This window comes from Pseudophryne corroboree, chromosome 1 (assembly GCF_028390025.1).
Source record: "Pseudophryne corroboree isolate aPseCor3 chromosome 1, aPseCor3.hap2, whole genome shotgun sequence".
Lineage (NCBI taxonomy): Eukaryota > Metazoa > Chordata > Amphibia > Anura > Myobatrachidae > Pseudophryne > Pseudophryne corroboree.
The window spans coordinates 991,197,149-991,213,168 of NC_086444.1; the positions used below are offsets into that span (position 1 = coordinate 991,197,149).

General features: G+C 47.3%; 1 protein-coding gene across 6 annotated transcripts in view; it reads left to right on the forward strand.

Moving 5' to 3' along the window:
• Positions 1-16,020, forward strand: part of TTC29 (tetratricopeptide repeat domain 29) — a 562,022-nt gene that overhangs the window by 234,685 nt on the left and 311,317 nt on the right. For all 6 annotated transcript variants that reach the window (XR_010177479.1, XM_063920589.1, XM_063920588.1 and 3 more), the window contains exons 6-7: positions 2,514-2,726; positions 15,227-15,312. Coding sequence is in view for 5 of the 6 variants with exons in the window: in XM_063920589.1 (XP_063776659.1) it covers positions 2,514-2,726; positions 15,227-15,312 (299 nt within the window). In the remaining variant the exon portion in view is untranslated. The remainder of the gene's footprint in view (positions 1-2,513; positions 2,727-15,226; positions 15,313-16,020) is intronic.

Below are 16,020 nucleotides of genomic sequence, written 5' to 3' on the forward strand. Positions count from 1 at the left end.
TACATGAGCAATAATTGATGGGGGGAGTTTGATGATGACAGTTGTGATGATTCTGTACTGTTTTGGGAGATTTCAAAGGACATGTGGAGATAGTGTGACGTCTGCAGCCGGACAGACCCGGCAATAAGGTGCTGGGAGGAAAAAGGAAGGGGTGGGGGGGTGGAGCGGCTGCAGTTTCTCAGTGCAGCAGGTCATTGGCAGGAGGGAGGGTAGGTGCATCAGTCCCACAGCTGCAGATAGGCAGCGGAGTTCCGGGGAGAAGGGTGGGGGGTGGGGTGGCGGGTGCAACTGGTACAGACAGGAAAAAAAAAGTTAAATGCGCATATGTGGTATGAGGAAGTCCTTATGGACACCTCAGCTGCAGGGGAAAAAATATCACTTTTCAGAAATGGTGCTTTGCAAAAATAGAAGTTTTTTAGAAGTGATATTTTTATTAGAGACATAATGAATAATGAAAAAAATGTGAAATGAAAGGGTGAGAATTGAAAACTAAAAATTCAAATTTTACAATTTTTTCATGATGAAATAATATTCATACTAAACCAACATGAGTAGTAATTATAGTAATTAAGATAGATGTTTCCCAATGAATAGTAGCTATTCTTTAGTTTTCACTTATTAAGGTATAGCTGATTGCTTCAATGAAAATAGAAGAGCCTGTCTGTGCATCTCCGACTACCAACCAGCGGAGTACTGTAGATATCCATCTGTTGCTGATCCCACCCACACATTGTGCTTAACCCAGAAACCCATGGCTCTCCCTGCACACTGAACACTGACAGTCCTCTCTGTGTACTAACCAGTGGGCATTGCATTCCTACTGGGTCTGTCCCCACCTTTCATAAGCAGGTAGAGAGCTAAGTTTGCTGTTACCATCAGAGCTGCAGCATCTGCACACTCTGGATTCCCGGGACTCCAATGGTTCTCTCTGCATACTGAACAGCTTGTAGTAGAGCTGCCACTGCCAATCAGTGGGCTCCACACTGACAATACACTTGGGGCACCTAATACAGACAGAGCTGAGCCAGCTGTTAACATCATGCATGCTCAGGGTTTCACGGTTGTCCTTGCATCCTGACACTTCCAATCAGTGGGTCCCACACCTACTACAGACAGGTAGAGAGCCGAGGCTGCTTTCCCTCAAAGCTGAAGGATCTGCTTACTTGGTGCCTATCATACAGGTACATGGCATTTCAGTCTGGAAAACATAATGAAGTCCACAATTACAGTTCTCTACAGCAGTGGTTCTCAACCTCGGTCCTCAAGTACCCCCAACAGTTCATGTTTTCCAGATCACCTAGCAGTTGAACAGGTGTATTCATTACTCACTGACACATTATAAAAGACCCACAGGTGGAGCAAATTATTTCACTTGCAATACTGTGAGGAGACCTGGAAAACATGAACTGTTGGGGGTACTTGAGGACCGAGGTTGAAAACCACTGCTCTACAGCATCAGCTGCTAAAGATCCAGGACTTCTGGTTCTTCTATTGTCATAGGACCTATCACCTATACCTTGATAAGTGTAGAATAAAGGACAGCTACTATTAATTGGGCAATATCTTTCTTAATTACTACTCAGTCTGACTCAAGGTGCATACACACTGGGCGTTTTTGCCCAGCGTGTATGCACAGCGATGATCGCTGACATCGCTGGGCTGAAAAGCGCACAGTGCATACACACTGAGCGCTTTTCCCCCCTGCCCAGCGATGTCAGCGGGGGTGAGCGGCTTTACATAGCAGGACGCTATGGAAAGCCGCTCACCCCGCCGTTCATCTACTGGTAATTCCAGCAGATGAACGGCGGCCGCTGGTGATGAAGCGGGAGCGCGCATTAGCGCTCACCGCTCATCGTTTGGGCATACACACTGGGCGGCTTTGAGCTGTAAGCAGCTCAAAACACCAAAAGTGATGTGCTTTCAGCTCAAAATCAGCCAGTGTGTATGGGACTTCAGTATGAATATTATTTAATACTTTTTTTTTTAACTGTATGCGATTGACTTGTTACTTTGGTATTGATAATGTCCGTAAATTTTTTCTTTTATGATTATAGCAATAAAACATAACAGACTCAGCGCCGTTTCTCTGTATTATATATTTCTTTTTATTGAGGTACTGACCACCTTTCTAAACCGCATCAGAGCCAATTAATTTATTAATGTAACTCAGCTTGAGCCCAGGGCCTTTTCTTGTGAAAATAAATTCTCTGCTATTTTTGTACAACAAATTATATTTTTATATTAAGCTTTTAACTGCATATGTAGATTGTACCATTTCTGTGATTATGTCATTAAACCAAATATTTTACATATCAAACAGTTTAACATGTACTTGTATAGCTGTAATGTTACAAATTTCAGCATTTAGCTTCCACTACTTATTATTATATATATATATATATATATATATATATACACACAGTATTTTAATACGAGTATCTAAAAGTTACATATGTTGCTGCTATGTAGTCTTCTGGAGAGATTGTATGTATTCAATGTCTTGTATATTGTAGGCCAGTTGGAGAAAGCTGCTGAACATTATGAGGCATTCTATCATCTGACAGTAGGCCGAATATGGAAAGATGAGACAGGTCATACTCACAACTCACTGGCCTGTGAGAACCTCTGGAGAATATATACATTGCTATCAGACAGAATGTTAGAGAATAAAGAGTGGCAACAGGCCATCAAAACGCTAATAAAAGCACTTGATATGGCAAGAAAAGGTAGGTGGAAAATGACACGACCACATTTCTTTTTCTTCTCTACTTTTACCCATGAGTAAACTAAATGCTGTAAAATGTTTGGCTAGGTGATCATTCCTGTCCATTTTCAGAGACAAATGCCAGCAATATATTTACTTTCTATAAAACAGGCTTCCTCACATCAGATTTGTAGTTGATGTCATAAAGAAAAATTATATTTGCATATGATAACTCTGCAGTTACGTACTGGTAACTGCATTACGTTGTTTCCACTTTTTGCAGCAACAAAACAATGTTTATATTTCTATATAGTCAAGGTTTGAGCAGTTCATCAGCCTGCACGGATGGGAGGCAGTCAATTGACTGCCGGTTGGGATCCCGGCGGTCAGGATACCGGAAACCCGACACAAGCTGAAAGACCGCCGGCTGAACCCCCACTTGGGTGGTGGTCCACGCCACCACCCGAAGCGTGGCGAGCGCAGTGAGCCCGCAAGGGGACACGCTGCACTCGCCGCTGGCATCCCGGTGTCTGTCTCCTGACCGCCGGGATCCTATACTGATCCCGCACGGATGGTGTCATTGTTAATAATACTGCCTCACAGCATTTAGGTTGGGTTTATCCCCTCTATGGCCCTGTGTGGAGTTTGTATATTCTCCACGAGCTTCCACACTCAAAAAATATATTGATAGGTTAGTTGGCTCCCAACAAAAAATAACCCTAGTGTTTATGTGTTTGCATTTACATATAGGAATAATAGATTGTAAGCTCCATTGTGGCAGGGACTGATGCTAATGACCAAATATTTTTCGTTAAGCGATGCGGACATGTACAGTATATGTTATATAATTTTCTGATAATAAATACTATATATGATATATGTTATATGAGCTATATATGACAGAAATGAATAAAAATCTGTTTACATTGCTGTGTATCTAGTACAGTTGTGATTTCTTCAACAAATAAATCATTAGAACTAACTTCCGCAACTCAGAGCTGTAACAGGGCGATAATGCGCCCTGGCCGGTCCTGTTTCCCCATCATGGCAATACAGGTACAATTGGGCATCTGTCTTGTACCCCAGGCAGTGTCACCACTCGCACACCCCTAAAAATTCAATTGTGAGTCTTTGCCTATTTTTTGTCCTAGATTAGTGATATGCTTTGTAATTATTCATATTATATGAAATAGAGGGTGCAGTCAAATCTGCAGTGCTGGCCGTGTGTCATTGGAACAGTTTGGAAATGTGTGTAACCACACACACACACACACACACACACACACACACACACACACAAATAATACGAAAGACACTCTTGGTTGCTCCATCTCAAATCAATATTCAGTATTAAACGCTAGTGAGATGCCATCTCCCCGTCTGCCCCCACAGTAAGCACAAGCAGGACCTGCACTGCGCAGGCCGCAGAGATGCGATCACGTCACTGATGTGAACGCCTCTGCATCATTGACAGGCAGAGGCGTTTGTTGGGCGGTAACGGGCGGTGGCGAAGCATTGTGGGGCCGGTGATCCAGCGTTGGGTGGGTATGGCTTTGGAAACAGGGTCGAGTTCAGACATCACGCAGCCGCTGCGACCTGGAAAGTGGCTGCCCTTTGCCTGCCTTTACAGCCTGACTACGCAGGCAGGGGGGCATCCACAAGTCCGCAATATGATCGCAACTGCATTGTGATCGCATCGCTGCTGGGTATTTGCATGCTGGACGGCCTTGCCCTATGCTGGGCTGCCCCCAGCATGCGATCAAAGCCAGTTGCAGTTTTGCAAAACTGCAACTGAAGCTGAGTGAGGGCCCAAATGCGGAGAACAGAAAATAATAGGATTTGAATTACCTACCGGTAAATCCTTTTCTCATAGTCCATAAGGGATATTGGGGAGACTTAATACGATAGAGTATAGACGGGGTCCAAAGGAGCCGGTGCACTTTAAATTTCTTCACTGGGTGTGCTGGCTCCTCCCCTCTATGCCCCCTCCCACAGGCAGTTATAGGTATAACAGTGCCCGAAGGAGAAAGGACATATATGAGAGAAGGAACATAACAACAAGGGCCCTCATTCCGAGTTGTTCGCTCGCAAGCTGCTTTTAGCAGCATTGCACACGCTAAGCCGCCGCCTACTGGGAGTGAAGCTTAGCTTAGCAGAATTGCGAATGAAAGATTCTCAAAATTGCGAATAGAAATTTCTTAGCAGTTTCTGAGTAGCTCGACACTTACTCTGCCACTGCGATCAGTTCAGTCAGTTTCGTTCCTGGTTTGACGTCACAAACACACCCAGCGTTCGCCCAGATACTCCCCCGTTTCTCCAGCCACTCCCGCGTTTTTCCCAGAAACGGCAGCGTTTTTTCACACACACCCATAAAACGGTCAGTTTCCACCCAGAAACACCCACTTCCTGTCAATCACACTCCAATCACCAGAACGAAGAAAAAACCTTGTAATGCCGTAAGTAAAATACCAAACTTCTTAGCAAATTTACTTGACGCAGCCGCAGTGCGAACATTGCGCATGCGCAGTTAGCGGAAATTCGCACCGATGCGAAGAAAAATAACGAGTGAACAACTCGGAATGAGGGCCAATGAGTGGTGAGATTTATACACCAGCACACCACTATCATAAAACAACCAGCAACGGCTGGTAACAAAAGATCAACATCTGAACAGGTAACCATATAAAAGAGAACCTGCAGAAAAGTCAACGCACTGAGGCAGGTGCCCAATATCCCTTACAAGAAAAGGATTTACCGGTAGTTAATTAAAATCCTATTTTCTCTAGAGTCCATAAGGGATATTGGGGAGACTTAGTACGATGGGGACGTCCCAAAGCTTCCAGAAAGGCCGGGAATGTGCGAGACTGCTGCAGCCAGAGCCGGCCCTATCCAATATGATGCCCTAGGCAAGATTTTGGCTGGTGCCCCCTAGCACCAACGCTATTTCCGCCTCTGACCCTGCACCCCTTTCCCAGCACCATCACCCCTCACCCATAGCAGTCCTTATTTTGGTTTTCCTACCCCCTGTAATTTAAATAAGAACAGTTTGCTCATTCGGCACACAGCCCAAAAATGTATGTGTTCTTGCTGGGAAGGGGCATGGCCACACAATAGTACCCCCAATTCAAATTATGCCACACAGTACTGCAACTTTGTTTGCAATTTATCATGCGATAGTGTCCTATTCACATTACATCACACAGTAGTACCACTTTACCTTATATACGTTACTCCTCTCGGTAGTGCCCCTCATTCACATAACATCATACTGAATTGCTCCTTATTCACATCACACCACACCATATTGCTCTTTATTCTCATTACACCATGCCATATTGCTCCTTATTCACATTACGCCACACCATATTGCTCTTTATTCACATTAGACCACACAGTAGTGCCCTTTCTATACGTTACGCCACACAGTAGAGCACCTTATACACATAATGCCACACATTAGTAATGCATTTATACACATAATACCACACAGTAATGCCTCTTACACATATGACACACATTATTAATGTCCTTATAAACATAATGCACCTTACACATTATGCCAACCCTTATTAATGCCCTTATACACATAATGTCACTTACACATATGCCGCACATTATTAATGCCCTTTTACATATAATGACACACATAATGTCCCTTACACATGTGCCGCACATTATTAATGCCCTTATACACATAATGACACACATAGTGCCCCTTACACATATGTCACACATTATTAATGCCCTTATACACATAATGACACACAAAGTGCCCTTTACACATTTGCTGCACATTATTAATGCATTTATGAAACGCATAATGACCCGTACACATATGCTGAACACTATTGCACAACTAACCCACTCACACACACACACACACACAGCACTCACATGGCCACTAACACTGTGACCTCTGCCTCTGCTTGGATACAGATGTGTCCTCATAAATCTTGCCTCCATACACCATGCAGCAGGAGATGCCTGGCGCGAGTCAACTGGTAGCTCTGATAACGTCGGGTGCCTATTTTTGATGAAAATGCATCTTATTTGCATTGCTATGTGGCTAGGATGCACAAGCAGCTTCTCCTGATTAAAATGGTATGTGGCATGCCTATATACTGTGTGTGACTGTGGCTGTATCTGCATACGAAATGCTACACACAGAATATAGGCATGCCGCATATCATTTTAATCAGCAGGAGCTGCTTATGCCCCTAGGCATACCAGATGCCCTAGGCAATTGCCTAGTTTGCCTATACCTAGGGCTGGCTCTGGCTGCAGCACTGCCTGCCCAAACTGGGTATCCTCTTTGGCCAGGGTATCAAACTTGTAGAACATAACAAACATGTTCTTTCCCGATCAGGTAGCAGCTCGGCATAGTTGCAAGGCCGAGATTCAACGGGCAGCCGCCCAGGAAGAGCCCACAGATCTTGTAGAGTGGGCCTTCAGAGACCTAGGAACAGGTAAGGCTGCCGACACATAGGCCTGTTGGATAGAAAGCCTAAGCCAACGAGCAATGGACTGCTTGGAAGCAGGGCAACCCTTTTTCCTGCGCATCATAGAGCACGAACAAGGAATCCGTCTGTATGATCCGAGCCATTTGCTTGACATAGATCTTCAAGGCTCGCACAGCATCAAATGCTTCCAGAAGAGCAGAAGTGCCAGAACTGGACGGAACCACAATAGGCTGATTCAAGTGGAATGTAGAGACAACATTCGACAGGAACTGCTGCCTAGTCCTGAGCTCCGCTCTGTCCTCGTAAAAGACCAAGTAGGGACTTTTACACGATAAGGCCTCCAGTTCTGAGACACGTCTAGCAGAAGCTAGGGCCAGTAACATCACCGTCTTCCACGTGAGGTACTTGTCTTCTACCATCATCAGAGGTTCAAACCAGGAGGACTGTAGAAATTCCAACACTACATTCAAATCCCAGGGTGCCGTAGGCGGCACAAAAGGAGGTTGTATGTGGAGCACCCCTTGCAAGAAGGTCTGAACTTTTGGCAACACTGTCAATTTCTTTTGAAAGAAAATTGAGAGAGCTGAAATCTGGACCTTATCCACACCAGCCTGCAGGAAACGTAAGAAACGTCCCAAGTGGAACTCAGCAGGCGGATACGTGCGTTCCTCGCACCAAGAGACATATCTTCTCCAGATATGATGATAGTGTTTTGACGTCACAGGTTTCCGGCCCTGAACCATGGTAGCAATAAACTTTTTGGAAAGGCCCTTGTGAGCTAGGATGTTCCGCTCAACCTTCATGCCGTCAAACGAAGTCGCCGTAAGTCCGGGTAGACGAACGGCCCTTGTTGAAGAAGATCTCTTCTTAGTGGTAGAGGCCAAGGGTCTTCAACGGACATGTCCACGCCCTCCGAGGCCAATCCGGGGCAATCAAAATTGCCTGGACTCCCTGATTACTGTTTTTCGCTTGAGCACCCTTGGGAGCAATGGAATTGGAGGAAACCAGCCGGTAAGGCCAAGGCGACGTCAGTGCATCTACTGCTCGTCTGAGGGTCCCTGGTTCGTGAGCAATACCAGTGAAGCTTCTTGTTGAGTCGAGATGCCATCATGTCTATTTGTGGGCAGCCCCATCGGTTGATCTGCTGAAACACCTGATGGTGGAGCCCCCACTCCCCCGGGTGGAGATCATGACGACTCAGGAAGTCCGCTTCCCAGTTGTCCACTTCCAGGGTGAAGATTGCTGACATTGCTCTTGCATTTCTTTCCGCCCAGAGGACTATTTTTGACACCTCTCGCATGCAGGCTCTGCTTTTTGTCCCTCCTTTCCGATTGATGTACGCCACTGCTGTGGCATTGTCCGACTGTACTTTGATCGCGTGATCCTTTAGCAGAAGAGAGGCCTGAAGCAAAGCATTGTAAATTGTCCGAAGTTTCAGAATGTTGATCGGAAGGAGGGCTTCATGGGCTGACCCAGGCCCGGCTCTACCCGCTCAGCAAAGGGATGCAGTGCAGGTAGGCGCCGGGCAGGAGAGGCACCTTCACTGCTCTGCATCCCTGCTGAAGCGCCATCCTGTCCCCCCTGCTGCTGGCTGCTGCTCCTGCCCTGTCACACTGACAGGCAGCCGCAGCAGCGCCGGCAGCATGACTCCTCCTCTGTCCCCTGTGACAGTGAGAGGAGTGTTTTCGTTCTGACGAAAGGAGGCGGAGCTACACGGACCAAGGAGCGGAGCTACACGGACCAGGCTAGCAGACTGTGGAAGATCTGGCCACCAAGATTGTGGTAAGGGGATATAAAAAGAGTGTGAGAGAGAAAGTGTGTGTGTGTGTTTGTGTGTGTTTGTGTACATGTATGTGTGTTTGTTTGTATTTAAAAAGTGGACGCTGTCTGCCGTAATGTGTAAAAAGGGGGATGCTGGCTGCCGTAATGTGTAAAAAGGGGACTCTGTCCGCCGTAATGTGTAAAAAGGGGACTCTGTCCGCCGTAATGTGTAAAAAGGGGGGGGCGCTGTCCGCCGTAATGTGTAAAAAGGAAGGTGCTGGCTGTCGTAATGTGTAAAAAGGGGGACGCTGGCTGCCGTAATGTGTAAAAAGGGGACTCTGTCCGCCGTAATGTGTAAAAAGGGGGACTCTGTCCGCCGTAATGTCTAAAAGGGGGACTCTGTCTGCCGTAATGTGTAAAAAGGGGGGCGCTGTCCGCCGTAATGTGTAAAAAGGGGGTCGCTGGCTGCCATAATGTGTAAAAAGGGGGACGCTGTCTGCCGTAATGTGTAAAAAGGGGGACGCTGTCCACCGTAATGTGTAAAAAGGGGCCGCTGTCTGCCGTAATGTGTAAAAAGGGGGCCGCTGTCTGCCGTAATGTGTACAAAGGGGACTCTGTCCGCCGTAATGTGTAAAAAGGGGACACTGTGTGCCATAATGTGTAAAAAGGGGACTCTGTCCGCCGTAATGTGTAAAAAGGGGACGCTGTCTGCCGTGATGTGTAAAAAGGGGGACGCTGTCTGCCGTAATGTGTAAAAAGGGTGACGCTGTCTGCCGTAATGTGTAAAAAGGGGGATGCTGTCTGCTGTAATGTGTAAAAAGGCTGACGCTGTCTGCCGTAATGTGTAAAAAGGGGAATCTGTCGGCCGTAATGTGTAAAAGGGACTCTACCTGGTGTAGTGGCGCTACTGTGCGGCGTAGTTTGAATAATGGAGACTACTATAATATGTAATATGAATTGTTATAATTTTGTGGCCACACCCCTTCCCCACGAAGCCACGCCCCTATATTTTTTGCGCGCGCCTGCGGCGCGCATTGCCCCTGTTTTACATAGGGGGGCGCGATGCCCTCTCTTGCACACAGCGGTAAAATGTCTAGTTACGGCACTGTGTGCAGAGCCGTAACTAGCGCTGCACAGAGTGTGTGTGTTCAGAGAGTTCACATCCATAGGCTTGCACGGATCTCCTGCAGCTCAGGGGCCCAAGAGGCCATGGTAATCCCCTGGCCCTGCATGTAAAGTATGGAGGGGCGCAAATTTATATTTTGCAGGAGGGCGCCGAACACCCTAGCACCGGCCCTGGGCTGACCACCTGCCCTGGAACTGAGCCCCTTGGGTGACAGTTCCCCATCCTCTCAGACTCGCATCCGTCGTGAGGAGGATCCAATCCTGAATCCCGAAACTCCAGACTTCCCGGAGATTGGAAGACTGCAGCCACCACAGGAGGGAAATCCTGGCCTGAGGTGACAGCCGTATCATCCGGTGCATCTGTAGATGTGATCCGGACCACTTGTTCAGGAGATCCAATTGAAATGTTCTGGCATAGAACCTCCCATATTGGATCACCTCGTGTGAGGCAACCATCTTCCCCAACAATCTTATGCAAAAATGGATGGATACTCAAGCCGGTCAGAGCTCCATGCGGACCATTTCCTGAAGTGTTCTCGCTTTGTCCTCCGTGAGAGGACACCTTCTTGGCCACAGTATCCAGTAACATCCCCAGGAACAGGAGCCGCTGAGTTGGCTCCAGGTGGGACTTCTGTAAATTGAGAATCCACCCATGGTGTGACAGTAGTTGGCTAGTGCGGTCGATGTGGAGCAATAAAAGCTTCCTTGGTCTTGCTTTTATCAGGAGATCGTCCAGGTAAGGGACAACATTAAACCCCTGGACCCGGAGCTGGAACATCATATCCGCCATTACCTTTGTGAATACCCTCGGAGCTGTGGACAGGCCGAAGGGCAGTGTCTGGAACTGGTAGTGATCGTCCAGTAGGGCAAACCTCAGATAAGCCTGATGAGGTGGCCAAATTAGAATATGAAGGTAGGCATCCTTGATATCAAAGGAAACCATGAATTCCTGATCTTCCAGGCCCGCAAATCACGGCTCTCAAGGATTCCATTTTTACCTTCAGGTAAGGGTTCAAGGACTTTAGATTCAAAATGGGTCTTACCGAACCGTCCGGCTTCGGTACCACAAACAGGTTGGAGTAAAAAGCCTTTCCTGGTTGTGGTATTGGTACTGGAACAATGATGTGGGATTGGACCAACTTTTGGATGGCCTGCTGCAACATAACTTGCGTATACACCAAAGCTGGTAAATCTGATTTGCAAAATCGTTGGGGAGGAGCACAGTCGAACTCCAGCTTGTAGCCCTGAGAAATGAGATCCTTGACCCAGATATCCTGGCAGGAAACCTCCCAGATGCGGCTGAAGTGACGCAGTCGAGCTCTCACCTTGAGATCCCGTCCGGGTGGGTGGGCACAGTCATGCTGAGGACTTAGTGCAAGCAGAACTGGTGCTCTGTTCCTGAGAATCGGTGTCTTTCGTCTGGTGCCTCTAGCTGCATTGGAGGCACACTCTGGCCCTAGATTGAAAACTGTTAGACCGAAAGGACTGAACAGACGGCCCAGGTAGGAACGCCTAGCCGGCGGGGCCCCAGAGGGGAGGAACCTGGATTTCCCTGCAGTGACTTTGGAAATCCATGTATCCATCTCAATCCCAAAGAGCCATTCCCCAGAAAAGGGGAGAAATTCCACACTGCACTTGGATTCTGCGTCCGCTATCCACAGACGCAACCACAAGGCCCTGCGTGCCGACACTGCCATGGCAGAAATCCTAGCATTAATATTGCCCATCTCCTTGAGCGAGTCACACAGGACGCGTGCAGTGTCCTGAATGTGCTCAGGAGAGTCACCCTAGTGACCAGAGGCACATCCCTGGAGAGGCCATCCTGAATTTGAGAATCCCATGTGTGAATGGCATGGGTCATCCAGCAACCCGTTATGACCGGCCTTTGCGATACTCCTGCTGCTGTATATATAGACTTTAGTGTAGTCTCTATTTTTCTGTCCCCAGGGTCCTTTATTGTAAAGGAGCCAGGGTCAGGCAGTGCCGCCTTTTTTGACAGTCGAGAGACTGATACTTCAAGTCCCGGGGGTTCTTCCCAGAATTTCCTACCTGCAGGAGCAAATGGGAAAGTGTGCAAAAACCTTTTTGACACTTGGTATTTTTTGTCTGGATTTTTCCAGGCTATCTTAAATAGGTCCTCTAACTCAGAATCAGGGACAGTGCCGTTTCTAGCGGCGGGCGAGCCGTGCAACCGCACGGGGCGCCCGCCGCGGCACTTTGTGACTACTCCTCTCCTCCCTCTCTCTCCCCCCGAGCGCTCCTGCTCGGGGGGCGGGGCTTCGCGGAATGACGCGTTTGCGTCGTGACGTCACGACGCAAACGCGTCATTCCGCGAAGCCCCGCCCCCCGAGCAGGAGCGCTCGGGGGGAAGAGAGAGGGAGGGGATGACTGGAGATGACCATCGACGGAGGAGGCGGCCGGCGCGCGGGACCCGAAGAGCGGCAAGTTGTAAGTACTCTCTCTCTCTCTCTCTCTCCCCCCCTACCCCCCACTTGACACCTGCCGCACTGTGTAAAATGGGGATACCTGCCGCACTGTGTAAAATGGGGACACCTGCCGCACTGTGTAAAATGGGGACACCTGCCGCACTGTGTAAAATGGGGGCACCTGCCGCACTGAAAATGGGGGCACCTGCCGCACTGTGTAAAATGGGGATACCTGCCGCACTGTGTAAAATGGGGATACCTGCCACACTGTGTAAAATGGGGGCACCTGCCGCACTGTGTAAAATGGGGATACCTGCCGCACTGTGTAAAATGGGGACACCTGCCTGCGTACTGTGTAAAATGGGGATATCTGCCTGCGTACTGTGTAAAATGGGGACACCTGCCTGCCGCAAATGGGGACACCTGCCTGCCGCACTTTGTTAAATGGGTACACCTGCCTGCCACACTTTGTAAAATGGGGACACCTGCCTGCCGCACTTTGTAAATGGGGACACCTGCCTGCCGCGCTGTGTAATATGGGGACACTTGCCTGGTGTAATGTGTAAAAAGGGGACTTTTTTATTTTTATTTTTTCCCCCTGTGGTGGGTGTGATATCAGACGAGGCCACGCCCACTGTAATGAGACCACGCCCATTTTAATCAGGCCACACAGCCTTGTCGGGAGCGCGCGCGCCTTAGGCGCGCGCATGCTTTTTTTCTGGCTATATGGGGGGGGCACGCAATTTTTTTTTTTTATAGCAATGGGGGGGGGGGGGGGCGCATTTTGAAATCTCGCACTGGGAGCCAAATTGTCTAGAAACGGCCCTGATCAGGGAAAGTGACATTAGGCTTGTTTTGTGTAAAGAAACACTAGAGGGAGCTTTAACACATCCCGTATAGCCAAAATGAGTGGTTCAATACCCTGAGCAGAAGCGGAATCCACACTAACGGGATCCAAGTCACCCCCATCCTCCTGTATATCCTCATCTGAGTTAGAGAGGAGGGGCTGTGTAACATCTGCCCTAGCAGCTAAATCTGCAACAGCCTGTTGAAATAGCTGAGTTTTCTGAACATTAGCAGTGAGTTGTGATGACATATCAGACATATTCTTAACCACTTAACTGACGATTTTTCCCTTCAAAACTGTTAATAACATTGTATTTTAAAATTTATTTTATACAATTTAAAAAGTATTTTTTTAAATATTTAAACATTATATTATGCACATCTGCAGAATGGATCTCCTCATCAAAAACGGGAGACAGGGTGGGATGGTGCAGTCGCATGAGATCTGACCATGCCAGTTAAGTGGTTAAGGGCCCCTAGCCAGGAGGGCTCATGACCCTCTCCCCCAGCCCCCTCACTGAGTTGTGAAGATTGGCTGCATTGTTCACATGAAACAGAATCAGATGATAAGGGAGAGAATCTGGTGTGGCACACACTGCATAGTTTGTGTTTACCCATGTTCACAATGACATACACATACACACAGACAGTAAAACTTATCAAGCGTGCCCTTACTGTATGTGAGAGGGAGACATACAGAGAGAGAAGACCAGCACACCCCAGCTACACAGCCCCAGTGAGGCTGTCAGCTTATTTATCACAGTGAGGCACTAATGATTTCTGTCCTATATAGGATACAGATTGTGTACAATAGCAGCTCTCCCCCATTGCTACACCTTGTACGAGTTTTCCAGCATTTTCTATAGTGTCAGGAGGAGCTGTGTGTGCCTGCTGCTGCTGCAGTAAGCAGAGGAAAGCGCCAAAATGCCGCTGGTCCCGCACAGAGGTAGCTCCGCCCCCTTAATGGCGCCGGAACTACAGATTTTTTTATGCTGGCAATGTCTCCTAAAGTGCTTAAAAACATCACACAAGTGCTAGTTTAAGCCACCGCTAGCCAGTGTACACGGGGGGCTCTAGCGTGTCCCCCCAGGAGGCTCCATATGCTGCGCCCGCATTCAGCCGCACCATGAACCGCGATTGCAACAGCTATGGCGCAGTGCCCTGCTGAACAAACAACCTCTCAGGACAGTGGTCCTGCAGCGGGGAAGCGGGTCTGACACCTTGCAAGGCCGGTGACCACCCCCTTCCCCCCCCCCCTCCCCCCTAACTCCCACGGTGCAGGTATGCTGTTGCCCAAACAGCATACCAAAAATAGAAAAAGTTTAAAAGAAACTGAAGAAAACTCTGGAGCTGCAGAGATGTGCATCCTCTCCTAAGGGCACATTTTTTCTAAACTGCCTGTGGGAGGGGCATAGAGGGGAGGAGCCAGCATACCCAGTGAAGAAATCTAAAGTGCACCGGCACCTTTGGACCCCGTCTATACCCCATCGTACTAAGTCTCTCCAATATCCCTTATGGATGCTAGAGAAAAGTAGATCTAAACATTGTGTCCAATGAATGTAGTAATGTGCACCTTCTATATAAAGAAAATATAAATGCAACATTGCATATCAGAAACAACCTTTACCACAATACTAATTCAATTTTTTTTTATATTTCTCCCTGCCTACTATGTAGCTCTAGAAGACTATGCCTTTTCCGTTTAAAATATGACTAGTGTGTTAGTAGGACAGCTTACTCTTAACAAAAGCTGTGGTTGTACAAACTAAATATTATACAGTACCCCTGTATATCAATCTATCACTTAGACATGTATGAATAGAGTCTTATACATGTACAGTAGGCAAAGATTAATGTTTTCAAAACTTTTTTCTTGTTTCATTTTCTTGTCATCAATTCTGCAGGCTGTGCTAAAAATTTGGAAGGGGAGGCAGCATATCGACTTGGTTTGGCCCATATTTCATCTGGAAATCCACAGACTGCAATCAAAGTAAGTACTATTTGTTCATTTAAAAAAAAAAAAAAAACATATGCAGGGGGCAAGCACAGAGCACCCCGCTCTCTGTAGGCATAGCAGGAGCCGAGGAAGTGCATCCACACTTCCAAAAATTATGTGGCCATGGCACCCATGTATGCATGGCCCAGGTATTGACAAAGGGGTATGTCCATGAGTATGTCCATGCCCCCACACACTAGTACAATGGCTCGAGAAGTTGGCGGTCTTGAACTTTTGTTATGTGTGAACAAATTTATATAAGAAAAAAAAAATGAAACCAGTAAGCACTACATACAGTACAGGGGGAGATCTAGCAAACTTCACATTTCATCAAGTGTCCTACTTTTTAGGGATTTATAAGATGATTTTTAGTACACCTAATCTACTACAGGCCACTTTTTAAAGCTCGTAGTCACAGAAATTGCTACATTCTGAAATGCAGTGTGCAGAGCAGGGGAACCTAGTAAAGGCAGATTTATATAAAAACATGTTAAATATAAACTCAGTGGTTTCAGGCTCTTGAGATTGCAAGAAAGCAAGAACATAGGACTGTGAAGGCCTCCAATGGCAAGGTGTTTCCACCAGGGCCTCAATAGAAGAATACTCTGGCCAAATTTGAAAAGTGAGAAATTAAAAAGAGGACAGGACAGGATGGGAAGGAACATAGAAACTTCCAAACTCTTTTTACCTAATGAGACCCAG